This window comes from Chaetodon trifascialis, chromosome 4 (genome assembly GCF_039877785.1).
Source record: "Chaetodon trifascialis isolate fChaTrf1 chromosome 4, fChaTrf1.hap1, whole genome shotgun sequence".
In the NCBI taxonomy this organism is placed as follows: domain Eukaryota; kingdom Metazoa; phylum Chordata; class Actinopteri; order Chaetodontiformes; family Chaetodontidae; genus Chaetodon; species Chaetodon trifascialis.
In genome coordinates this window covers 13,829,138-13,857,131 of record NC_092059.1, presented here as the reverse complement: position 1 = coordinate 13,857,131, position 27,994 = coordinate 13,829,138, and the positions used below count along the sequence as shown (strand labels likewise).

Below are 27,994 nucleotides of genomic sequence, written 5' to 3'. Positions count from 1 at the left end.
TAGAATAAGTCCTCTGTCATTGGCTGAATAGGCTGGACTGCCTACTGTGACAGAGCGTGGGCCTCTCATGCCCAAAAGGAAGCCAGTGTTGCATCTCTAAGCAGAAAAAGAGGCCAAAAAAACGAGGAGGAGAAATATATTAATAACCTCCTTCCTGTTCACATGACGCAGTTGAATCTTCTCCTAAGTTAAAAAAAAAAAAAAAACTGAGCTGATTCCTGCCGGGCATGGTAATAAGTTGATGTGATTAGTCTCCTGCGCAGATGTAGACTCCGAGTCAGCGTGGATGTGGGAATCCATGCCGGGTTTTTAGTGGAGCCCTCCGCTCCGTCGGGCTCCTGCAGACGGCAGCCTGCTCTCCGCTGACTGCACTGGCGCTGCTGACTGGAAGCCCGCTCCGCGCTGCTTCCACCAAGTGTCTCAACACTGTGAGCGGGATCTTTTCCAGAGGCGAGCCGCTGAAACTTGTCCCAGTCTTCATAGTCTCACTCAGGAGGAGCCAGGGAAAGAGAGAGAGAGAGAAAGAGAGAGAGAGGTCGGCTGCCCGAGTAGCGGAGACTCTTCTCCCTCAACCCCCCCTTCCTCATCGTCAAGACACTGAAAGCCCCACTCTTGTCTGTCCCTCTCAGTCACTCCAGTCTCTGGGTCCCCGAGCTCCGCGTCTCCTCTTCTCGTTTGTTGTTGCCGCTGCGGCCGCTTCGGGAAGTGAAGGAGCCGAGACATAGATGAGCTGCTCAGAGGCGCGTTATCAGGTGTTGATGAGGCAGGACTGAGCGCGAGAGCAACACCTTCGCTTGCCATGGAAGTGTGTGTCCGGTGCAGGGGAATGTACGGGCTGAGAGGGGGACCCGCCGCTTGATCGCCAGCCTCTGTCCCAGATAAGGGGAGCATGCCTCAGACCTGCAGACTCTCTGTCTTCGCTGCAGAGGAGTTCCCACCAGACTGTCTTTCCACAATCTGACTTTTTTTTGTTGTTGTTTTTGTTTGTTTGTTTTTAAACAATCCACTTCCTGACTGTGTTCATTTCAGCCTGTTTGGCTCCACCGCTTTTCAAGAAAGGTAAGAGTGTTTATTTTCTCATCCACACTGTAAATCAGAGCCTGAGCAGCACTATTTTGACAAGTTGATGTGGAGTAGCAGCAACTTTTCCTCCTCTTCTCGGTCGCTTCACAGCCTTGCATTTGCTTTCAGGGCTCATTTGAATTAAAAACCAAGACATTACTCAAGTGTGGCAGTGTATTTTAGCTTCTTTTTTTTTAAGTAAAGCAAAGGGTCAGATTTGACTAGGAGGAACATAATTTGCTTTGAACAATGAATCAAGCGGGACACCTCATTTTGCATTGATTTAAATTGTCCGAGGGGTACCGTGGTTAATTGAAAAATGGTTAATCAAAACATAACCAGATGTGGATTGATTTGCTCGGCTGCCGAGTTTGGCTGAATGGAAACTATTAAAAAAAGTGGGGGAGCGACGCATTCATGTGAACCAGAACATGTAAAGCACCATTTAATGGGAATTTATGCCTCCAGAGTTGAAGTGCAGTTTGTTGGTGGTGCTGGTCACCAGGTTTTTTCTTTTTTTTTTTTTTTTTTTTTTTTTAAATTCACTGATGGTTTTTTTGGTTTGAATGGGGATTTGTACCGGGAGCTGTGACCTGAGAAGCGATGTCGGTGTGATTCTTGAGAGCATTCACAGGCTTAATCCATTATAATTGGGGCTTGTGCTATTTGTCCAAAAGAAAGAAAAGAAAAGAAAAACAGCCCAGCCTCGCCTACCAGTGTAATAATTAGTTTTGGCCAGAGAAGAGCCTGTGATGCAACGGGCAACAAGCGCAGGAAATGTCATGGAAATCAACCAAAGGGGGGAATAAAAATAAAAGCATGCATAAAAGAGGACAGATTTTGCTTCTTGGACTTAACTCAAACCCAGTCGGCGCAGAGAGGCAGTAAAATTAGATCCTCTTACTGCACATTTATTATTTAGGCCTACCGATTCCGAACGCGTCTTGTCAACCATGTGTTAAAGAGTAGGCAGCAGACGCGCACATGCGGCGCGGTGTGTGCCTGGCCCCGGCAGCACACAGCGGCCAGCCCGTGATGCATGGCAGCCTGGAGCAGAGCAGTAATCTCCAGTGATCGATCAGTGCATTGGGATAAATTTAGCTCCAGCTTTCAGAAGCACCACAGGTTTTTTTTTTTTTTTTTTGGTTTTGTTTTTAGGTTGTGCGTCTGATCTTAGGAAAGAGGGAGCTACGAATTCCTGCCTGGATGAGAGTCCATGAATGTGTCTCATTTCTGTGTTTGGTCTCTGATATCTCTGTGGAGTACATTCATCATAGCTGTCCATTAGAGGAATATACAGCTACCGTACGAGGTGACATTTGTCGAGCATGTAGTCAGAGGATCTTACACTACAGTCCTGGTTGAATACGCTCAACCTTCTCCGAGGCTATATTCTTGAGATGATAGAAAACAAGAGAATCAACCAAGTGTTTGGACGATGAAGTGGCTGCATCTCCCTCTTAATGTGCAACAAAGTGACATTCAGTTGAACACAAAAGCAGCCTGTTTATGAATAAGTATTGAGTTTTCAGGAATGTGTTCGAAATAAGCTAATGCACGCTTTTATCAGGCTGCAGGAGCTTCACTTCTTTATTCAAGCCTCTGTATTGGGGAACTCCATTTTCACATGTTTGTGCATCAAAAAAAATGTTTGAATTAATGCAAGTTCAAATTCCAGCTGTTTGGAAGGAACATATTAGCATATCAAAGTGGTCAGAGCCTGCACACAATGGGAGAGTCGTATTTTCTGCCACTGGTTTTTTGGCTGAGCCTGAAAGGCTTGAGAAGGAGTGTGTGAGCTGGTGCAGCTGAAAGACTTGTGTATCTTTCTTGTAAGTAGGTCCGTATGACATGTTGTGTATGGCATAATCTGACTGGCGTGTGCTTTCACACAACAGGGTAATTGTATAGTGACTCATAAAGTAGTGTAATGCTGGAGGGGGAGCATGGAGTTCATTTCACATGAAATTAAAAATTCTTAATTGCAAAGCGTTTTTTTTTTTTAATTTTTTTGAATTCTTAATTAATACAGAGCGAAATTTTAGATAATTGCTCGTCGTTTTTTTTCAGCATCTGTAAAAACAGGTGTGTCTGCTCTCGCTGGAAATAATAGAAACTACTTGTGAATGCGGCCGAAACAAGGAAAGTGTCTTCTCGGATGTCTCAGTGCTCCATGTCTTCAGTTCGAGCTTGCCATTACGAGCATTTTACCGTCGAATCCAGCGTGAGAGAGTACCTTTTTCAGTCTATAGCCTCGTTTAAGTGGAAGTGCGTCCGGTTTCAAAGAACTGCAGCTGCTCTTGATCTGCCAGAGCACCAGATTGCCCCTCTTTGCTTGTGCGTTCATGTCTACTCGCAGATCAATACAGCCCAGCACACTTCTATATCGGTTTTGGGGAGACAAAGTGCTGCATTTCACTCTATTCTCAAGTCTTTATGTCGCTCTATGGCTGCACACGAGACTGTTGTGACTCACTGAGTGTGAATGGGTGAGTGGGTGTGAACGCATCAAAATTTGTGAAATTACGGACTGTTGCTTCATTTTCTGCTGGCATATACCCCCCCTCCCCTTCCCAGAAGGAGCAGCTGAGGTTTTTTAGTATCTACAGATATTTGACTGGAGCATTAAAGAGATCATAACGCAGCTTTCATAGCCTCTCCACATTTTAAATCTCTAACAACAAGCCAGGCACTTCCACTCTGGCTTTATTAAGGTAATTTGTTATTGTTTTAATTCAATATAGACACACACACACTGACCAGTGACAGCATTTCCTCACTTTCTGTGTCGTGCGCTCTCACACGTCTGCTGTCTTTGTCTGAGCAGCGATTGGCGAGTCCATATGATTGATTTAAAGGTTGCATCGTGGCTGAATGGATAGTTTGTGCTAGCGTTACGCTGTAGGGATGTTGTGTTTTTACACGCTGAACGCCACCAAATTTAAGCTCATCTTCCTCTTTTTGTCCCGAGCATCGGCGTCTTTGTCGCCCAACAGTGTGTGAGGATCAAGGACCAATTTCAAGTTGCAGTTCTCACAAATGGTGTGTTAGCTACTCCATAGCAAAATCAAGCAAATGATGGATGTGGCGGATGCGTCAGAAGTAGAAGATTGCAGTGAGTTAAAGCATCTAGATTTACATCCCATTGCTTATTTGGCGTGTAAATTGTGGGTTTGTGTTTTCAGATGCAATCTTTTCTGTTGCTAAACCACCTACATGGAGCCATACTGTGCGGATAACTGCTCGCCATTAAAGGGAAGAAACAAGGCTGTAAAAGAAAGCTATGGCAAATTTGATGTAACGTGCAGGCCTTTGGTGGGCCAAAATACCTCCCCTTTCATGACTGATTTTATTTTACGATTGGCAATCAGTAAAATGCTGTGCGCCAGCGTGTTCTCCTCCCTGCCATTTTGTGAAACATTTGTTTCCACTTGCCAAAGGCCTCTGGTGCAGCGGGGGATTCGGTGCCCCTGAAATGGCAGGTGAAACTTTCTGCTTGCCTAAATAATTTCCTAGCAGAACATTACACAGCAAGGACATAGGCGGTGGAAAGTGAGGGTCAATTCAAACTCTGGTGACAAGAAACAACATGGATATTAGCCGATGGCTCTCACAAAGCTCTCTGTGCACTCGTTAAGTGGCAGCAACCCTGAGCTTATCTGGCATCTCTTTTTTTTTTTTTGCCTCACCCATTTTGTGTTTCTCTAAAAGGTATTTAGAAGGAGAGAAGTGCAAAGTGCAAAACAAAGCAGGGCAGTAAAACCTTGTCCTGTGGTCATAAAGTGATAGGGTGGAACATATTGACCTGGTTTCTAATCAGAACGTGTGCATTTTACATCCTGTTGAAATCATGACCTGTGTTTCAGATGAGATATGCTGTGTGCTATTATCACTGTGCGTGTGTCAGTACAAAAAAAAAAACTTTATCACAATTTATCCCTGTAGGCGTTTTCGAAATTATTTTACAGATTAAAATTAGAGCTATCACATCAAGTTTTTATCACTTGGGCAATTTTTAAGATAACAAGGAAATTACAAACACGTTTGTAATTATTGAAAAATGCTGTGATTATTTTCAAAATTGCGTTTTATGCATGATGAGTATTTTTTTGCTCTCATTTGATTTGCTGCGTTTATTCTTTTTCTAATTTACAGACTTAACATATACAGCATAAACAACACACACACACACACACACACACACACACACACACACACACACACACACACACACACACACACACACATGCGTTAGCTGACCCTGTCTCATTCTTTGTGCTATGTGAACAGGACTTGTCCTTATCTGTGCACAGCTGCAACACTATTTGGGAAAATATTCAATTTCTGTGTGACAGAGGAGAACCTGGGAGGCAAGGCTCTAAGCAAACAGCAGTTATTGCGGCTCTGCCATAGCAGCCGAGAGCAAGGCCTGGCTGGGAGAGAGGGGGGATCTGCGGACGTCTGCCAGGGGAAGGAGTAATGTCTCGGCTGGATTATAGGAGAGTGAAGCACATCCACACTTAAAAGCCCCTTTTCCAACAAGACAGGGCTGTTATTTAGGGATGGTGTGGGTAAACACACCAGAGCAATATATTTCCTCCATATAGGCTGCTGTTGCCCTTGACAATTGTGACTCATTGAAAGTGAGATAAGTTTTACTCCCCGTGCCTTTTTTTTCTTCTTCTTCTTTTTTTCAAAAATAATTTCACGTTGGTGATGTGGGCGTTCATCCCTACATTCAGACTGACATTATCCCAGCAAAGTGGAAAACTGGTAAGCAGTGTTCAACATTAGAATCTCGTTTTATTTTTGCAGAAATGTTCAAAAGAGAGTGATTTTTTTTTTTTTTTAATTCATGTTTTATTTTTTCCAGTGGTGTACTTCAGATGTTTCTGTGGGTGTCTATCAAATGCTTTACATACCTATTGTGCGGAGTACTATTTAGCAATTAAGTGAACTGTGATGCTCTTAACACAGCCTGTGATAGCATAAGTAGGAAGTTGCAGCGACCTCCTAAAACATAGAAAAAGCACCAATGGTATGTCGTCCAGTGGGTGCAAATGGAGCTGAGAGCAGTTTCTGATTCAGCATGAATCAATGTTTCGCTTGTTCTTCTTGCGTGTGTGCATACTGATGCACTGAGAGCGCTTTAATTCAGAAAACTACAGTAGACGCTCACCTGCATTGAGGTCTGTGTGTTGGAATGCAGTTTTCAAGGCAACGTGGATATTGGATGATCAAACACACCATACAGTAAAGTCGGTAGAAACATGGGAGTAAATGCACTTTAAAACACTTCACCTTCCAGATGCATATCACAGCTAATGCCTGTGCTCACTTTTTTAAGTGTATGCGCCGCCGCTTATTTAGCTCTATATGATTATTTGGTCGTCTGGTTGGTTTGGAAGTCTGAGGCTTTGATAAATGATATTTTATTGCACAGTATTTAGTTGGGGGTGTGTGGAAGCTTTGTTCTCCTAATGCAGTTGCCAAGTCAGATGGAGTTGAGCGTCTGGTCTGGGAGTTTCAGAGGAATATCACAGGCATGGTAAGTTGCTAAAAACTAAGCTAATCAACAAAATAATTGTCTGTTCAATTGCTACCATGCCAGAGACATCAAACACAGCCGAGGTTGAAAAAACAATCAAATTATCTCTTAATGATTGCTCACGCTGACAGATGAGTGCTTGCGAGTTGTTTTTGTTTGTGGGAAACATATGTGAGGAGGAATGAAGTTTGTGGTCGCTCTGTCATAAATTCAGCGCGCGTCTTCCTAACCTATACATAGATATCCATCATCACCTGTAATGAAAACAATTTTATCTTATTATGTGGTTTTTGGCACTGACACAGAGAGAGCTGTATTAGTTTATTAATTTCCTGCAGTTAATCACGAATCCTGCTGCTTTTATCCTCGCAGTGCCCTCCATGTGTGGTCCACAAAAAAATGTTTCTGTTTCCTCCACAGACTAAAGTTTGGCCCCTATGTCTGCTCTGCTCTCTCTCTCTCTCCCTCTCTCTCTCTCTCTCCCTCTCTCTCTCTCTCTCTCTCTCTCTCTTTCTCTCTGTCCCTCCCTCCCTCTCTCTCCCTGCTCTCTTTCTGTCTTTCTCTGCGTAGATAATGTCTCTGCAAATGATTTAACCGCCCTCGTTGAGGCTCCTTCCAGTAATTGAACAAGCAGAGACTGGGTGCTTTACAGGAAAACAATAGTCATATTATCTCAGATCTCCACTACTCTGAGATTCAACAAAACACTACCCTGGATTGGACTTTGCCGACTACTTCGATGGGTCTGAATTGAAGAAAGGAGCCAGGTTAGCTTTCTCTTCTCGAAAAAAAAAGAAAGTTACGGCAAAATGGATGCCATTCATTTTCTGTTGGCGCGGTTTATTGAAATTGTCGCATGATTGGAATGCATGTCTTACAAGATCCACCTGGGGGTGAAGTGCAGGCTTGGGTGGTGCTTGGTTGACTTAAGAGGCATGCGCAAGAGAGAAGCTTGGTAATAATTAATCAGAAATTCTTGTAGCAATAGTTAGGACAAAAAATGTGTGCTAGTTGTAGAATTATGTATCGTTAAAAGTGCGATGTTATAAATGAATATTTTTACATTTGTGCAGAATTTACACACAATGACTATTTCATTTATTTTTTATTATTTTTTTTTTTCCTCAGACAGACAAATCGCTTGACATGAAAATATGGCTCAAACGCCCCTGTTTCAATATGATTGCTTCAGGTTGGAATTTGTTTTGTTTTCTGGCAGAGCAGGGGGAGCTTTGATTGTGTTGTTGTGGAGCAGAATTGACCTTGTGTGTCAGAATGAGGTTTTTCTACGCCTTGTTTCATACAGAGCACTCTCAGACTGAAATGGCCTTAGGAGGAGCTGTTCTTGACAGAGATGCATTGTTTCAGGCAGCCAATAAACCACTGCACTGAGTGGCTACATCTGTGAACCTCATCTTGACTACAGTGTGGGGCTAGCAACAACACGGCAACTGTCACAGCTGCACCTGCTGCTGTCTCAGTACAGAGCCTCCCTCTCTGTTGCCCACAGAACCGCATCGCTCTTCTCTCCGTGACAAGCCAGAGGCAATGGTCTCTGCTTGGGTCAACTGGAGAGAAGCTTCTTGGGAAAACATTTGAAAACAGAGGACAAAATGTCAGTCCTGAAAAGAGATGTTAAAATAAAAAATTCTGCCCCGAGGGCCGGGATTTGGTTCCGTTGGAGCTTGGGTATAAAATTCCTGTCTGTAAAACATAGTGGGGTTTAAGAGTGCGGGCTCAGTAAAACGTGACCGCCACTTGAGCGTCCATTCTTCAGTGCATTTGTCCAGCTACAGTAACAGTCTGGGGTATGATATGACAGCAAGTTGTCTCTCCTTAATATTGTAAATGATGAACACAGATAAATGGAGCTGACTCCTCTGTACACACACACCGCCCTGCCTGTGTATTGAGGCCATTCAGAAGATGATCTGATCAGCTAAGAAGAGATTCAGGAGCATTAAAGGCTTTTAAATCTCATATGTGCTCATATTTGCTACGCTGCTGTTAAAAGTCACAAGGCTAGGATCTAGTATCGGAATAACATTAACGTTTTTGCACACGCATTATCTGGCTCAGTGAATACCTGAAAGCGAAAACAAGAGACAAGAAATATCTAGCAGAAAATGACTATTGGATCATCACGCTGTCTCAGAAAAAGATTATTGGAGGGGAACAATGCCGAGAGGATTTTCAGCCAGCAGAAGTGATGCAACATGTCCACTTTCCTGCCAAATTGAACTTAGGAGTGTGAAAAGCAATGCAGGGACACGAGGAGTGGGGCTGACGTGAATGCAGATAGTGTGGGATTAACACAGGGGAAGATTGAGCGACAGTGGCCGGTGACGTCTCTTTACAGCTTTGCTTGTACAGCTGTGCCAGGCCTGGCATTCACTGCTGCCTGTTGGATCCAACTCCTCCTCCACTGCCGGGGGGTTAGGTAATGAACATCTTAAATACTGCAGATAAGTTGAGCTCCTGAATGTGTGCGTGTGTGTGTGGATGGAGACATCAAATTATTAATGCATTTCTAATGAAAATTGGAATGCTTAATATTGACACCTCAGTGTGTGTCTTGATTTGATCTTTTTGGCATTTGCACAGGAAAAATACATATACAGGCTGCCCTAATAATTCATCATGCCTCCTTCTAAATGAGGTGTGAGGCGGCTCTGCTGGTGTGAATTCTGCTATAACTCACACATAGCCTGACTGCTTTATCCATTAGACCGACCTGTTTGTCTAATTCAGCGATGCAGTCCCGAGCAAAGCGGTTTTAGTAATTAAGTCGAGTGTGAGAACTGCAGCTTCTGCTTCACACCTGGCATGTTAACGCTGGACGCGAGACACATAGATGTGAAGAAGCAAGAAGAAATGGAATTAGCGACAAAATGGTAATCCGCTTGAGTAGATTCCGGCATATCGGGACAGCACATACATGCACACCCTATGCATGATCTGACGGCGGCAATTAAATAGTTGTTTTGGGTTAATATCAAGATTAGTTATTTTTAGTCTTAGTTTTTGAGTTGCTGGTCACCTTTCTATAAAAGTAATTCAAGAATTAAGTACCATTGTCTGCTATACCGATAATTTTTTAAATTATTAATTATTTAGCTGGAAAAAGCAGGAGTTTTTTCCCAGTGTAAAAACCCCTAATTTAGAAATACTAAGCCAAAAAAAAAAAGTATTTTATCTCCTCACTGTTCATCAGTTGTCATAATGATTTAAGGTGTTACATCCGGCGCTTCGCTGTGGCCCATCTACTGACGAAGGTCTGACTTGGACAGCGAAAGTGTAGTTGAAATTTGATTTAAACTAAAGTCAGGTTTCAGGTTTTACACACTGTTTTATGAAGCTGACTGCGACTATATAAAAACAGTCTATAAAACCTGACATTACTTTTTGAGGAGATAGAGATAGATGACACTGATTGGTCGTCATTGTCTAATTAACGAACTGCAGAAAAGTCCATCCATCCATCCATTTTCTATGCCGCTTATCCCTTTCGGGGTCGCGGGGGGCTGGAGCCTATCTCGGCGGGTGGGAGGCGGGGTACACCCTGGACCGGTCGCCAGCCGATACACACACATACACACAACCATTCACACTCACACTCACACCTAGGGGCCATTTAGAGTCACCAATCAATCTAATGAGCATGTTTTTGGTCTGTGGGAGGAAGCCGGAGTGCCCGGAGAGAACCCACGCATGCACGGGAAGAACATGCAAACTTCACACAGAAAGGCCCGACCCGGGAATCGAACCGGCGACCTTCTTGCTGTGAGGCACGCTGCACCACCGTGCAGCCCCCGCAGAAAAGTCAAATATCGCAAATGTAACATTGCGTTAATCCTAATCTGCATTGTACTTCTGTTTGCGCTCTCATAACAAACAACTGGGAGCAAAACATATGTTTTCGTCCTTATGAATCACTGTGATAAAAATCAAAGCAAGGTTAAATGATGACCAGACAGAAAGCTCTGAGCATGCTGCTCATTTTCACAAGTACTGCATCTGTGCCCGGCAACACACGTTTCATTTTTAGCCTCAACAGCCGCTGAACCAATGCCATGAGTGCTATTCTTTAGTAGTTGATGGAAATGGGAGAAAGCAGTGTAAAGAGGACAGTCAAATGGGGGGTCAGAAACGGGTGCATTTCTGTCATTGCAGTGGAGCCAGTGGCGTTTCTGTCATTCATCAGCCCGAGCTGATTACTAGTGAGTCTGGAGTGAGCTGACAGGATGCGGCTCCTGCAGCCATTACCATCAGAAATAGGTCTAGCGGGCCCGGGGGTAGGCGAGGAGCTGCAGCTCGAAGAGGCCGAGACCTGCCCAAAGGATGGAAAAGTTTGCCATGTTTTGCCCGATAAGGTCTATTCGGTGTAGATATTTAGCATGGCTTCAAAAGGTCTGCCGATGGTGAACCCCAGGGACCTTAGCTCTGTAAATAGTGGTGTTGCAATATAGCTACCAGAAACTGAAGCTGAGCCTAACAATCAGTCAGAGATGGTGAATGTTGCAGACGCTGCAACGCCTACTTACTTTACTGCAAGGGCCAAGAAAAGGGATGTTTTCTTCTCTCCCTCTCACCTGAAAAGGCTCGTAGGCTCCTGTGCAGAACGGAGGCAGTGTAGCAAAGGGGGGGTGTGTGCAGACATTACTCAGAGACAGTGCAAAAATATTCTGAAGTCGCTGCCACAAGACTCTCTCAGCTACATACTTGGTATTTAAACTTTAACAGAAGTTAAACATTTTTGCACCAAGGCAGAAATGTGTAATGATGCTTTCCTAACACGACTCATATAACTGGAGCATGCAGCGATAGCCCCAAACAAAAGTGCTAATTGACGCTGTGGATATTTTGGTGTAGAAAACATAGAAGGATGACAGAGATGGAAAATATTCAGAGGACAGGGCTGAATATTTATTAGCTAGACAAGAATTTCTCCTTTGAAGTTACAGTGTGTCTCTGCTTTAACCTGCGCTCGTTATTCACACACCTCCTTTTTTTTTTAAGTCACATCAGAGTAAACTTTGTGGAATGCAGGAGGGCCTTTCTCCTCTTATTTTTTAAATTATTAACATATGGATTTGTGTTTCGCAGTATCATAAACGCTTATCGGCTTTACGTGAATTTCTAGGTCACTCCTGGCCCGGTTGACAACAAAGTCTAAAAGTGGTTTTGTAATGAAGCATAGACCCAGTCTTGTCACACTTAACTAGCTGGTGCTCTTTCGTGTTTTGCAATGACTGATTTTCAAAAAGCGTGTGTGTGTGTGTGTGTGTGTGTGTGTGTGTGTGTGTGTGTGTGTGTGTGTGTGTGTGTGTGTGTGTGTGTGTGTGTGTGTGTGTGTGTGTGTGTTCGAGGAAGTGTCTTTTATCCAAGGCAGCAGACTGCACTGCAGTTTAGCATGACTGTATTAATTGTGTAAAATGCAAATCTCTGCTCATCTCATTCTCATGTGTCTCTTTTATGTTGTTTAACTACAGGTTTTGCACAAACTCAAGAATTGTTGTTTATGCTCACAGAAACTGCTCAGAGAACAATATATGATAAAGCTAGAAGGGCGTTCAGAGGGTGCTGACCTCCACCATATCAGCAGTCCACTTTTCTATGATATGCAAATCTGCAAGGGCAACCTCTCCACAGTCTGGACACATGTCCAGCAGTATTAGACTTTCACATGCGGATGTGAGAGAGGGAATACTTTCCGACCATATACTGGATTTTAAGATTTATTCCAGTAAGGCCAAAACTTGCGATGTTAACGAAAGTGAAAAATCACTTGTGTTTCCGCCCCGTGAGTTGGAGCCTCTCCTCAGTTTAGTGCGCTCTTCCTTGACCCGAGCTACACCCGTCCACCAATTTTCATGAAAATCGGGTTTGTAGTTTTTCTATAATCCCGCTTACAACCAGACAAACCAACAAACAAACAAACCAAGCCGAAAACATAACCTCCTTGGCAGAGGTAATAAACCAGCCATTTTAGTCAAATAACACATAATCTTTCATGTACACGGCTCAGTGCATTATGGCGCTCTGAATGCGGCGTAGTGTTGGAAACCACCTCGCAAAGATGCTTGTTGTTGTTCAGAGGAGAATTTTCCTCCTCAGCAAGAGCCCTTGTCCAAGTATTACCTTCTCTCCCAGCGTGGGACTTTGTTATCACACTCACTTCATATTCATAGTGAGTCTTATTCTCCTGTCATTATTTTGTATAACTTAGAGCTGTAGCAATTACACTTCAGTGGATTACCTATGCAGAGATACAGAGATTAAAATCTCTGCTTCATACTACCTCCAGCGCAGCGGTTCAAAGGTGCGACCTGTACGGCAATCCGCTATCGTTTGGCAGAGCATGAAATTGGTCAACCTTTCAGAGTTTGTTTGGGAATTTGAATCCCTTTGGTATTCAAAACAGGGGGACCTTATGACAGGGAGATAATTTCCTAGTGAATGTTTTATCGCAGCCCGCTTGACAGTCTCCTGTATCTGGCTGCTTTCTCTCTCCTTGTGTCTTTAGATTCCCTGACTTTGGTCCAGTTATTCACAGAGGAGAAAAAAAAGAGAAAGAAACCCCTGTTTGTCCCCCCTCCCCCTTTTGTTATCACAAAAGAGCAAACACATATTAAACATACACAAGGTGCAGAAGCAGTGATTGCTGTATCTGCTGTCCTACTGTGGGTGGCAGGGGACGATAACATAAGCCACAGATCCATTTACATAATTTTTTTAATCATGTCAAGCCTGAATCGTGGTCAGTTGGAAGCGGGGCATATTCCTGAAAAGACACATTTTTAACCATTACCGCTTCTGTCTCCTGTGGTATGCCATGTGTTTAGATTTGGGCGAAGGTGTCTGCATCTGCTGAATGTAAGCTAAATATTTGCTCGACAACATCTCTCACGTCTAAATTGAAGCTGAAACTTTCCTCGTCTTCAAAGGTCCACTCTCGCTTTCTCCCTCAGCCCCAAAGAGTCTGATCTATTGTACAGTGAGCGGGCAGGAGTGAGATCCTATAGCACCTAAGTTATTAAAAGAGGGGGCTGGAATGAGCCAATCTGGGCTTGTTTGCATCACAATCCCCTACACTGTGCTGATGTTATGCTAATGAACACTTTGGAGAAGGCTCAGCCCCAAAACTGTCCTCTCTCTTTCAGCTTTGGGGAGAGGGCAAGGAGGAGTGACACTGAAACTGCACAAGGAAATCCAATAATGCAGCCTGAAAATTCAAAGCAACTTAAAGCACTCCATTCTCTCACGTCGCTGCGTAGAAATGTGGCATTAGATGCTTCTTTTTATTTTTTTAATCACTGTATGTTGAGAATATGATTCACTTTATTGTGCAGCGGAGTGTTAAAAACATTTCTGAGCAGGGGCTAAATGTCTTTTAGATATTTTCTCTGTCTTTGGGAAAAAAAAAATAAAAATGGCAATATACCTTCATCAGGTTTAACAAGCACCATTACCTGTCAGGGCAGTGCTGAGTGAAGATTTAGGGCTGACAAGTGATTGCATTCAGGAAAGACTACACCCACTTCTTTTGTCTGCCTGACGAGACACAGTGCTATACCTTGTTTTAGGCTGACATACGCTGCTTCCCCTGTCTGACAAAGGCGTTCATGCCATCTTTTAGATTGAAAATAGATTCGGCAGCACTGGGATAGAAATGTGCTCTGATAAAGTAGGCTACAGTAGATCCACTCCACCGCTGAAATCATTTGTATAGTGTGTTATGGTATATCATGGTTCTGCTGCGAGGGGAAGGTGCTTGGGCTGTTTTCTATTTTAGTGAGGACAGATTATGCAGCCTCCCTTAATTTGGCTGTGTTTGTCCTTCCTCTGAGCCACAAAAAGGTTAAAAGCCTCAATTAGACACTGAGCCAAGGTCAGCCACATTATGTGCAACGTCTCTAATCTGAGAGAATTAGCACCCTTCAAAAATCAAAGTATCAACCACTCCAAGCCTGTGCATTTTTAAGATTTTATTTTGAGTAATTTTAAAAAATGCTCAAAGACGGAGCGTCTTCCATCGATGCTTTCTTGAACAAATATGTACCGAGAGAAAAATGCGACACATGCTCTACCGCACCGATGGGGTGAATCCAGGTAAAAGCTATCTTTAAGCCATTTTTAAATATACCAGTCACAAAGGAGGAGATGCAGCTCAACAAGCAAAGCAAACAAAGAGGAGAAGGATTGTAGAGCTTTTAGACAATTGAGATGTGGATTGTGCAAAATGTGCTGTGACTCAGTATCGGGATTGTATATTCGGTGTAAGCCAAGGATTTACTTAATGACACATCGCTCTTTCAAGGTGGAGTTAAAACATCTGCCCCCTGTTTTTTGGTCCCAACGATAATTACTTACTTTCTCTTTTGTTTCCCGTGGCTTAAATGAGTAAAGATGTGGATAAATGCCTTCTTTTGTTACTTGCTCTACTTCCATTTTAAATGTGGGCTCTGACAAGTCATCTTCTCCATTACCTTCTTCATGTTTTGTGTTGCTGCCCACTACCTTAAAAATTAATCATCCTGTTTAATAACGCCTCACGATCACAGTGCATTATTGATGGTGAGGTCCTTAATTGAAGGACGGAGCAGGATTTTTAACCATTCAGCTGCTCAATTTAAAGGGGGGGTGGCGGGTCACAAAAGCTGCTTACTGGTGCATATCCGAGCAAATACAGAACATTATTATCATGGACTAAAACCAGGCCGTCTGCATTCAAAAGGAGCTTGTCCCTTTTCTGCAAACACAGAAAATATATCAAATAAAATGCGTTACACAAGCTGCCGAAGTCAATTACACTTTTTCAGTGAATGTGACCCCATTGAGCAAATCTCTGATCTTCCTGCGTGACACTCAGTGGCTGTGTCTCGCTGTGAAGTGTGCAGTTGTTCGTGTTTTTGTCCCCGCTGCTTGACCTTGTCGAACCGCATCGCGTTATTTTATTTTTGCATGAACGCAACGATAATTGTAGTCGTGCTGAAATTGAGAAGATGAGTTTGAGAGAGTGTCTTGGCCAACTGCCGTACTCTGTTTGTATAATCCCTGATTTGTTTTGGACTCATTTAGCCATGGCAAACTGGATCACAACAAATGTTTCTTTTATGGCGTCCTAATGTGCTCTCTGGTAAAAGTATTCATGTGCACATATTAATTGGATTGGGCTTCTGGACAGGGGACTGTACGCTACATATTGCATGCACTCTGTGTATTCCAAGGTGAATCATGCTGTGTCAAGGACTTATTGGACTTGATTGGCAGGTACTATCACCATGAGATGCCCATATAATGGCAGGTCTCCCATTCCTGACCTTCCTATTTATCTTGCTGTATTAATGTCAGCCTATTAATTCCTAAGCGGAGGAACATTTGGCAAAGACACCGTTTAACGGCCTTGGCTGAATCATTCTTATCTCACCAGACCTGAAAGGAATAGTTTTGTGCTATCAGCAAGTGGAAATGACATTTTGAAATTTCATTTGAGATAATCCACTTCACTTCCCAGTAAAACATCAAAATTACAACTCAAAATGTATGGAACCTGTATTAAAACTTTGTTACCGTAGCAAATCATCTGGCTATAATCCATGTGGACAGACAGGTGTAGGTATCTTTCAGCACTAATAGGATTTTTGTTGCATTGCTAAAGTGATTATGAGGCTATGGAGTTAATATATATTCAGGCAGAGGGCAATACAGCACTCAGTGCCTGCGGACACAGTTTGAATAACATGTGAGGCTCATAAAAACCGTATTACATATTGACATTTTTAAATTGGGGGATATTCGCTGATAAACATGGCTGTCTCACATTAAAAACTACTCCACGAATAGATTTTTTTTTTTTTTTTTTTTTTTCATTTCATGAATTTGTTTTTGACAATGCTCCCATTTTTGCCTCCATAAATGTATTTATGAGTTGGAGCGTTCCAGGGTTTGGCTTGTGATTGCTTTATTTAGTAGCCCTATGTCCTGACCAGTGGGGAGTACTCTAATCGATTAATTGAGTGGCTCATAAAAATGATCAATGGTGCAGACACTAAGAGCAGTGAGCATGACAAGCCCCACGCTTATGTCACACGTTCTGGCTCTCTCTTGCGTACTTCTGTTATTGTCTGTGGAAGTGCGGCTTGCGTAAGAGCGAGGTAACGATTCATTTAATCCAAACATTACGATCCATAGATCCAAAAGCAATTGTTTTTATGTACTCTCCAATGATGAAATGGGTTGGGTGATGCCTGAAAATGATAAATAACTGCAATACAGTGTAAGTACAAGGGATGTGAAAAGATAGCCGACCTAATCAGTCATCTCCGGCCACAATAGCTTTGAATTATCTGCGATATTGTTGTTTGCTAATAATGTTCTGATAAAATGTTATATAACGACTTAACAGAGAAACCCCGCTCGAGCAGAAAAACCCTCATGCTTTGCTTTTGTTTTCCCCTCTCCCTCCTTAATCACCTACACCCCCCCCCCCATGAGCCGAGCCGTCCTGTTGCGCAGCATGCGTGTTTGACCTGGTATTTCACTGGCTGAGCCTCTGTCAGGGTCAGGGCCTGCTTTTGGGGCACGAGCAGTCGCACAGTGTTTGGTTGGGTGTCATTCAGCTCCTCTGGCCCTGTGCTGCACTCAATCATTCCCTCAGCAGAGGGGTCAGCCTCTGATTCCTCCCTGCCCCATATCTGACTCAGTGGGGCTCCAGACTCATCCCATCGCCAGCCCAATCTCTCCCCTCTGGACTGCAAATTTTCTGATTTACGCTTGCAAATTGTACATCTTCAGCAGTGTCAAAGTAGGAACACAATCTCTTTTGGGAATATATTTCCTCCACATCTGATGCTGAGTGTTCTGTGACTGAGCCCTGTGTCCCCAGGTATTTCAGTTTTTCCCTCAAAGTGGGTAAGAGAAACAGAGATAAGAGGAGTCTTATAGTATGTATGAATTCATGTATGAGGATGCTGTTGGGAAAACCCAATAGAAACCAAATGTGTTCCTCCTGCATTCAACATGTGGTGGTCTGTTGGTTCTCATTTACATTTCAGTGAATCTCCGGCCCCATATTTCCCTTCCTTTGCATCCCTCTGATGTTCCATGACAATTAACATCCCAACTCTTTCTTGAGGTTTGTTGAAAGCTCAGGGGCTAATTCAAGGGTCAAGCAAGACTTGCAAGCTGTCAATCTTTTATTGTAACTGGAGCCCCCCTCCCCCACCCTGGCTCTTTATTCTGGGCCCCCCCTCCATTCTCCCAGACCTCGTTTATAGAATGGCCCAACTCTTCTTCTATTCTCCTGTGGTCCTCTAACAGCTACAGAGGGACAACCGGGACCTTTGTCTAAGGAGCCCGGCATTCTTTCACATCTGCCTCTTGTTTTCAGACCCCCGCTGCATTCAAATTTCAAACTGTCCTTTTCAATCAACCCTCCTCCCCTCCCTTCTAATAACCCCCTTCCTCCTGGTTACTAAGCCTTTTTTCCTTAAGAAGGCCAACTGAGTTCCTGCAATTCACAGTTTCGTCACTCAGTTGTCCATTAGAGAGCGTTCTGTTGTACTGCGAGTATATCAAGTACACATATGTTTAAAGCCTCCGGGCCCACGCCCCTGTGGCTTCTCCATTTCTCAGAGTGCTTCAGCATCTGTCTGCAATGACTTCATATTTAGCCAAAACAGTGTGACGTCTGTTGACATTTTAGCAATCTGTGCTTAACAATCACTGAAAATTGCCTCGATCATTTGTCTCGTGCATTAGAAGCAGCCATGTTGACGATGACGCTCGTCCTCATCTGTCCATCCCCCGTGTGCACACCAAACCCCCCCCCCAGCACAAGATGCTCAGAGCTGTTCTGAGATCACACCCAAGTTTAGAGCTGTTTAGAAAAACAAAAAAAACAAAAACAAGTAAGGTATGATCACCAGTGGTTTCTGTTTCAAGGCGGAGAGAGAAAAGAAACCCCCAACTGAGAGGGGAGACCTCAGCACGTCTAATGAGGAGAGCGGCAGTCAGGCAGCCTCCCTCCAGTCTGCGCCTTTGGTGTCTGAGCATGTTAAACACTCACAGCATGATACAAAATATATTAAAGTATGGGACTGTTATCATCGATTTACAGAACACCCATCCCCATGTACTAGGGATCTACATTTTGCATTTTTTTTCATGGTAGGGGGTCTCGACTGCCTTGGAGGCAAAACTGTTTAAAGGCATTTTGTCTTTGTCTTCGCATTCTGACACAGGAGGTCTGTTGAGCATGCTGCCTCTTCTTTACACTAAGCAATGATGACAGGCAAGCAAGAATAATCATATTGATTCAACTCTGTTATCTCAGGCTGAGACTTATAATAGTTTGTTTACATATGTAAACACGAGCACCCGCTGCCACCAAAAGAGACACAAATATAGAGAAATGCATGCTCTTAACCTGCTCCAGATGTAATTAATGGTGCGCTCAGGTATATGGTAGTTAATCTGCAAAACTGAGGAATAAAATGCTGTCTTGAGTTTAGTTTTGGGCTTAAGGAGGCGATGCGGTGTGACAGGAGTCACAAGTGTTCTCCAGGTAGATTGAAACAAGTTTTGGGTAAAGCACTTAATCCACTGCATTAATCTGCTCAACTGTGATGAGAAAATCAGTGTGTTTATGTGTACTCTGATAATTCAATTACAGCCAGAGTAAGGCAATACCCCAATTATTGCAACTACCCTATAAAGACCTTAACCAGGTTATCTTGCGTGCGTCAAGGTCGTAAGCGGGGTAGACACAGCATCTGTCTTTGAAATTGCACTTGGCACGTCTGTGTTTTGATTCTGTGCACGCACCGCAGAGGTCACGGAGTGAACCAGATGCAAAGTGGGACTATATTTGATAAAAGAGTGACAAGGCTAGGGACGGTGGGAAAATAAAACTCATTTTTTTGAGTGACAGTGAAACGAATTTAATGCTACAACCAACACCTCAAGTGACAGAGCCTCAGTGGATCTGCTCTGTAAAATTTGATGTTAAAAACAATTATCGCCAAAGATGGCTCTCCATTTTCCTGCTGCGTTACTATTTCCTGCTGGCCTGCACATTCGTTTAGATATTGAACAGCTCATGTAACTTACTTCATTATTACTGGGCGAGCTGGGTTACTGTGAATCATGTAAACGCCTTAGTCCAACTGCTACTTTGGTCGAGTTTTAACAGTAAATCATTTTGTGCATGATAATATGATTGAATGGGATTATCATCACACATGTATATGTGTGTGTGATCCGAATATTGTCTGTCTTATTGTCTGTCTCTGAAGTGAACAAAACAGTGAGACTTTGTGCGCACAGATGAAGATCCTTAAGCCTTTTTGCTCACTGTGCAGCTTTATTGTGCAGACAATCTGCTTAAGGCCTCGTTATCCTGTGCGGACCTTCAGTGTAGGCTGATTATTTGTAGCCACTTACCTGATAAATTTAATTCGTGCCACATGCACTGATCAGCTAAAAGACAAGGGTTAGGGTTTTGCTGGAATCCAATATGTTTGGTCTCAGTGATCAACTTTCATTTGTCGAGCCTCATGACTGCACATTATTCCATTGAAACTAAACACGCTGGCTGTGTGTATTCTGCTCCTGTTAACCTCGTTTAAATGGCTCTAAAATTAGAGGTCTCAGGTGAGGCGTAATGTCATACTAGATGAGCTGATTATGGTAGGTTTAATTATAACTTTGTTGGTTAATGTGTGCGCTCCGCGTGTTTTCTCAGTGGCGAATGATTGCACTGTCTGAGATCTCAGACGAAATAGATCAAAGACTCTTCAGGCCGTGGGTATTCTCCAGTGTGGAGGAGCCAGCCGAAGCTGATTTGTGCAGCTCTGACTGTAGATGACAAACAGAATTCCTCACCGTCTTTTCACTGGAGTTCTCTTGTTAGCTGCTAGTATGATGGATAACATTCAGTCCCTTGAATCTTAACTAACAGTTGCAGGCTGTAAGCAGAGAAAAAGAAAATGCAATGTTGTTTTTGAATGTGCAAAAAAAGAAGACGAAAAACAGTTTCTAATGGGGCCCTATGTGCCTTGTTGCCAGAGCGATGCCATATCCCATGGTGAATGTGCTAATGGTTCATGGGAGTGAGAGGACTGAGCTTAGCCCAGCAGTGTAAACACACAGACAAAAGGGAGCCGTTAGTAGTGTGAAACGCATGCCTGGGCGCGCAGGTAGGCATTAGGTTTCACCCTACACAGCTCCAGCACTGTATCCATGACAGGGAGGAGGCCATTTGCTTTTGTAGCAAAACAGAGCAAAAACAAACATTCAAACAGACGAGCACTAGAGGGACAGGTATGGATGAGGTGGAGGGAGAGGAATTCTGGTTTGGAGAGATGTAAGGGAGAGGGAGGGGCTGGAGAGATAAGCTGGTTTGTGGTCAGTCACAGCGGAGAGAAGTGACCATTTGCTTGGTAGTGTTTGTTTATTTGTTTGTTTGGTGAGGGCGCGGGGGTGGAAAGAGTCACAAAATATCAGTCACATAGAAGCACTGTTACTGTTTAAGTTCTGCTTAAGTAGAAATGAAATGCCAGTGGTAGCAAACGCTGCTTAAATATCAGCATAATGTAGCTCATTTAAGTTGTATTCAAGTGAATGAGACTGAGTTTACCTGCATGGTTGCAAACCTTTTTCTACATTTTGTAAAGTATGTGATGCTGGATGTTGAATTTTCTGTGTAAATGTTCTAAAAATAACTTAATGTTAACATCAGTGTTTGACATAGTATGCTGTATACCCACCTCTTTTCTGGGTTTTTCCAGTGATTACTCAGACCCAAACCGAGCTAATGCAAACCAATGTGAGTGTAGCAGGATGAAAAGCTTTTAGGCTAATATTCATCAAGCTGTTATTGTGAATAAGTTGAGCATTTAATGTTATTTCCAGCTAATTGAACACTTCCACTATGCAGTTGTACACTTTTGATGCCCAGTCAAATTACAGTTGGTCAGTTCCTGATGCAACTTTTCTGCAAAGTTGAGTGATTTTTTTATTCTGTGTGGCTGATTTTAAATTTCAATTTGGATGGAGCTTTTGTTCCACAGTGGTGTGAGAAATCTCTCACACATCCCCACTGATATGCCACTTTGTTCTAAGGGAAAGCAGAAATCTTACGTAAGACTTAACAATGCTCAGAAAGATTTGAATATGTTCTTTGCACTCGGTGAAGAATATGTGATTTAACACAGGAACGATAAGGTTTACAACACGTGCCATTGGAGGGCCTTATCTGTTGGCCGGCCCCACCCTGCTCCACCTCCCTGCCAGTGAAATGGTTAGCAATCAGCTACCATTACGGGATTTCCCTTCTCAGGATTAATGACCTTCTGGGCTTATTTCAGTGGCTTACGTGGGTTTGTAGCATTTCACAGCTTAAGGTTTGTCCCATATTCTGCAGTGGAATGTACTGTAAATGCTGCATCAAGTGCCTGGTGAGAAGAGTGTGACACGGTGAATTCCTCTGTAAAATCACGCGGGGACAGAGCTCCCTCATGGAATAAATTTCATCCCTGAAATGAACGTCTCTCTTGGTCTGCTCCACAGGTGAGAGGATCAATGATGAGCATCTCTGAGACCGGTCGGCTTGGACTTTTTTAATCAGAACCTTTTAGTCACAACACAAACCAGGCGCCATGGCTTGCTCCCTGTGGAAACTACACACCTTCTGCTGGTTTCTCATCACACTCGCCCAAGTGCACTCCACAGAGGGTAAGTACATATGAAAGAGCTGTCTTTGCTTTCTCTGAAAACATACCGATTTGTTGTCATGCCGGGATTTTTATAGCATCTTTTGAGTGAGTATTGTTTCAGGTGCAGTGACAGCCAGCGCTGGAGAATATTGTTTTGCCATTGTCTTATTTAGGAATATAGCATGAGCAGTGAAATTGTGACTCAAGCCAAAGCTGCTCCTCTGAGTGCAGGCAGTGCTTGTGTAAGTAATGCAGTGCTGAGGACAGTGGGCGCAGGCGGATGGGGGATAATCTTGAGTGGTTTCATTAGTTGGTAAATTGTGATTTGTCTGAGATTTTCTGCTTGAAAGCGTCAGTTGTTCCCAGTGGCATCAGAGCTGGATCCATTTGTAAATTCCCCACTAAAATGTTCAGTCTCATGGCAGGCGCACGCAGATTTCACACCCCGAAAAATATAAAGCCTGAATGTGTTTTAATCATAGTGCGTTTAGCTTTGATTAAATCACTCTCAGCTGTATCGTAATTGCAAGATTTATGCACCAAATTCATTCCTCATAAACTGTATCCTTAACATGTTGGTGTTTAATTGCAAGAATCGAGGTGCATTATTTCAGATGTGTGATCACTGGAGTTAGAATAAACCAAAGTTGGCATCTCTTCAGTGCAATATATCAGAAGAGCCATGACAGATTTGGTTTGTTGGTGCCAACTGTTGAAGCTCCAGCCAACTGCTCACTTTACCTGCTTTATTGATTTTTAAAGAACTCAGTGATATAGGATTATTGATTTGACTTTGGAAGGTAATTATTTCTCAACGTGCTTAATTTACACTCTCGCAAAACGGAGTGCCATGATGCTTGTTACCATATGTGTTTCTCACAAATCATCTGGCTTGGATTGGATCTTTCATATAAGAAGAGTGAAATCTGAGGAGTGGGGCCTCTGTAGGCTTCAGTGGATTAAAGAAACCCAGAGGGTCACAGAAATCACTTAAAAGTGTCTGTATATGATCATATGTATTCCATATCTGTCAGCACCATCTGTCAAACCCCATACAAAGATAAGAGTTTGCAATTTCAAGGCCGAGGCGTATATATAAGTGCACCTATTTAGGGGGCAGGAAAGATCGTCACCACCCTAGAGAGTGTCTGTCTCCAGTTGTGGCACCTCTAGTTTCACCAGGTGCTCCAGAGAGATCAGCTGGCAGCGGTTGATAGGTTGGAAGCCAGTGAGGGATGTTAACTACTACAGTACGAACTCCTAATGGTTGGTTGGCGAGGGTGCATCTGCCAAAAGGGATGCGATCGGGAACCTTCACACATGCTGTGAGACTCCTTGCTGACAGGTGGCTGCATGTGATCAGGGGTGGCACATGGCAGTCTAAGCTCTCCCCAGGCAAACAGAGGGGGTAAGCAGTGACTGCAGTGTATGAGCAAGTGCTTCTTCCAAATCAAAGGAGAGAAAAGGAGGGAATGCAAAACAAAGGAATAAACCCATTTATTGATGACATTTGTCATTCATATTTTCCTCTCGTTGGTTCCCCTCCGCCCTCTCCTCCACCCCCCCCTTCCCATTTCCCATCTCAGCCGCAGAGATCAGCCCAGAAACAGTTCATTACAAACAATATCCCCAAGTAAACATGCTTCATTAAACTGCATCTACCCCTAATATCTTTTTAATGCATTTTTATAATTGAATTAAATGGGTTAGTGGAATGCTGTAAATAGTTTAAAGTTTGTTTTTTATTTCCCCCATGTTTTTTGTGTTTGAAGGAAGAGATACACAAGGCCAAGATTGAAAGTGTAGCTGTGGGGGATGGTGTTCCTCCTGTGACCTCCTTCTATGCAATGCATATCTCATCCTCCACATTTGATCGGTTGGACTCGTGTCCACATGTATACATGTCTGTGATCTGTATTTGCTCAGCTGGCTCACGACCGTTGCAAGCCTTTCATCTCCCCGCTTTCTTCACATCTTCAGCCTGAAAAATTGCTTGTATGCATGCAGTCAAGTGCATTCAGTGACTTCAGTTTCTGGAATTGATTGGGCTTATTATTTTAATTATGCCATACATATATATTTTAATAATGCCATATATATATATGTGTGTGTGTGTGGCATAGTTTAATACACTTCAAAGGAACCCTGAGGACAAGAGATTTCAAACTTAATGATATGGATGTGGAATTAACAATATCATATTCCACTGTGTTTTATTACAGTAGAAAATAAAAAAAACAGCGCCACACTGTTTACAGTCGCAGTACAACAGCTAACGCTATTAGTCATTTTGTTATAATACAGATATTTCTATTTACTGATTGTTTGACGATCTTGAAACATAAATTTGAGCCAGTGCTCTTGCAGTATGTATGTAATCCTACAAAAGCCCAGGAGGGCCGTGCTGTCACACTGATACTGTAATCAATATCAGTATCAATATGGATATCAGGTTTTTGGTTCTAAGATAGAACTCAACCACTTTTAAAGGGTCATCAAGTGTAAATGATGCAATTTGGCCTCAGTTTCTTTTAAGAGATGCCGATTTTACACATCATCACATCACTTCAGTTCGCTCATCACAGGGAGTAATTCTGCTGCAGCAGCAGTATCATGTCTGCTGCGGCTCTGGAGGAAGGTTTACAAACTCCAGAAAAAATAACTCACCTTGGGTTTGACACTTTTCTTTAACAGAAACTCTCAAAGACATGTTACACATTGCTATACCAGGGACTTAAAGACTGGGTATTTTGGCCTCTGCTGCTCCAGTGGTGACATTTTTCCTATTTATGGAAGAGAAATAGTGAATTGCTGGAGTGCCCCTTTGTACCTAATTACTTATGAGAAAAACCATAATCTTTTGAATATGCACCAGCTTTGTGAAGAGCTCTTTGTATGTCAGAGCTGTCAAAGTTACACTGAATACCCCAACACACCGTTTTATTTATTGAATAATTATTGAATAATTATTAACACAGATGACCATTTTAAGGGGGGTGAGACGGGTCAGGAAGTAAAAGACATCACTGTCTGTCCCTCTGATCAGTGTGCTTTACTCTGACCTGCTTTGATATTGTTTTGCATCAACACAAGTTTGCCCTCTGGCACTCACAGTGATCTTCTTTGAAGCAGCAGGTTTATTTCCTTTTGTCCTACTGGTGTCCTCTGCAGACGTCACCATAGCAACCCAGCAGAAATGAGGTGAAGGTGTAATTCATGAAGTAATAATGCTTTTTTTTTTTTTTTCAAAATGTAGAAACTGTGGCAATTTTCCCTTGCAACACATGGTCAAATTGGCTCACATGTCTTCCAGAATAATTTAGTCAACGCAGGTGAGGTTGAAAGGATTTGTCTGTATCAGTGACAGAAGAACAATTCACACCTAGCTCAGCCACGCGCTCTCTTCAAAGGCTTTCCCCAAGATTGTTAGAATTACAGTGAGACAGAATTAGAGAGCAGACTGAGGGCTCTGTGTCAAGATGTGGGGAGGGCAAGGACAGAGTGCCAGGCATACATCAGTGGAAAATGTGTCTCTGCTCCTTATTTCTCTGCTATTTGTCTGGTAGTTGAATCTCCCCCTATTGTGATCAGGTATACAGTTTTGAAACTATGTTGACATAGTAGATACTTGTAGTAGGAATTGTCTTTTTTTTCTGTGGCATTGCTGGTTTTTCGTTGCAGACTTTACAGGAAGTGAAAGGCCGTGGTCTATATAAGTACAATAAAAGCAAAGCTTTGTTAAGTAGGTCATGGGGATTTTATGTAAGACTGATTCAATAGCAATTTTTTCCTCCAGATTGCATTTTGTCATTCCCTTACTTCAAGGCCTGTGATGGCTTGAGAGGTTAAGCGAACATAAAGAGTGTCCCATGATATGAAAACCGCATTTCGGTGGCAAAACTTGTACGAACAGGTCTGACATGGAGAATTTCTGTTCCCAGCACACACCCTGAAACCACACTATTGTTTCCCCTCAAAAGCTTGAAATGTTTGAAGTACTTGAGATTTCTCAAGGGCAACAGGGAAGGGCACCTTCAAAAGTCATCTTTGTACCACGTGAAAGTGAAAGAGAAGAGACTTAAAGCCTTCATATGAAAGTGAATGGAGTGAAATAGACAATCAAGGTGTTCTGAAATGTAATTACTGGAAGTAAAAGCTGAGGGCTTAATGTGAGCCAGGACCTGCAAGAACAGGATCTAGCACCTCCCAGTTGCTGTGCCACCACCTATTTGCTCTGCGTAGCTTGTTCTTGTAACCATGAAAGCTAATTTATAGAACTTTTATATAACTTTTCTTTCTGGCCTGCCCTCATGCCACTCCTAACTACATCATGTCAGGCTGATTATGGTCATGGGCAGCATGTTAGTATCTAACTGGTAAAGTATACATCCAGATAAGCCTATTCTTCAGAGGCAAAGATACTGCAAGTGTTTGTTCTCACCGATAATCTGCTTTTCATTCTCTCCACCGCAGGCCTCTTCCTCAGTAGCTTTGCTTGTGTGTGTTATCTTAAATAGAAGAAATCAAAATACTGTCTGTCAATTAAGCACTTGCAGAACCACAAGCAGTAGGCCTACTCTTTTGAAGCACTAATTTGTGCCAGAGTTTTGTTGGTGGAAAAGAGGAGTCCCCCACTGCGTCGCCACCCCCCTGCTCCCTGACCACGTAATTTGGTATTTAAGGTGAGGCTGGCCCATAGCTAATTTGTTAATAGAAACAAATCATTTCATAGGTAATTATTTTATGAAACGCATATTAAGTTAGGTTTTTTTTTTACAGCTCCTCATATTGGAAACAGCTTTAACACAGTTCAGGCTACAGGGGTGAATTTTTCCTTTGTCTCATGTCTTTAGTAAACAACTTCTGTTGGTTTTGTCTTTCCGCCTCCTGCTTGATGTCATCCTGGTTGTTTGCGGCAGACTGTGGAATCTGGCTTCCCGTGGAGCCAGGCAGGCGTGGGTCCTGTGTACGAAGGCCCACCATGCTGTCATGTCTCTTTCATCGCCAGCCAGGCTTGGCCAATAAGGAGATAAGGAGACAATGACTGGGAGAGCAAGCAGTGGCAAGGTGTAACCACAGCCCCTGGGTCTCCTCCCTGCCGAGCACTTCAAATCCTCATTAGGATTTTCAGCAAAGGAAGGAGGGATTTTCTGGATTAGGGCTTTGTCACTGCTGGCTCCAGGTTGGTGTTTGTCATGCAAGAGCATGGCGGAGCTCTTGACATCTTGCCACCCTCCTCCCTTCCACCCAAACACAGAACCTCCCGTCACCTGGCTACTGAGGCAGTTAAAAGATGTTCCACTAACCCAAAATGTATGGAACTCATAATTATTACCTCTCTGCCCTTGCCAAAGGTTTTTAATACCGTTCTAGTGGCCTATGTTAGGGGTCTGTGGGTTTGGGCTGCTGCATCAGCATTGTTCTTAATGGTTATTTATGCACAGATAACCTTGGGGAAGCATCATTAGTTTGTTGTGTGCTGTCGCCGTCCATAACTCATGGTGAGATCTCGGCCGTGACACCAGCAGCAGTTCAGACAAGAGACATGAAGCCTTGTTTCAACTCCAATTACTCTCCTCCGTGTGTTAGTTATAGCAGGGGTCCTTTAAATGGTACAATATGGGGCTTTTTATCCCTCAGATTCTGGCTTCTTTCAAGTCTCCTG

General features: G+C 43.1%; 1 protein-coding gene across 11 annotated transcripts in view; it reads left to right on the top strand.

The window, feature by feature from the left end:
* Positions 1–208: 208 nt before the first annotated feature.
* adgrl2a (adhesion G protein-coupled receptor L2a) overlaps positions 209–27,994 on the top strand; it is a 96,870-nt gene continuing 69,084 nt past the window's right edge. For 6 of the 11 annotated variants that reach the window (XM_070960369.1, XM_070960367.1, XM_070960368.1 and 3 more), the window contains exons 1-2: positions 369–1,059; positions 22,184–22,348. In XM_070960369.1, the coding sequence (XP_070816470.1) occupies positions 22,273–22,348 (76 nt within the window). In that variant the 5' untranslated portion in view covers positions 369–1,059; positions 22,184–22,272. Of the gene's footprint in view, positions 1,060–22,183; positions 22,349–27,994 lie in introns of all 11 variants that reach the window. The other 5 variants (XM_070960366.1, XM_070960363.1, XM_070960365.1 and 2 more) reach the window with 2 other exon arrangements.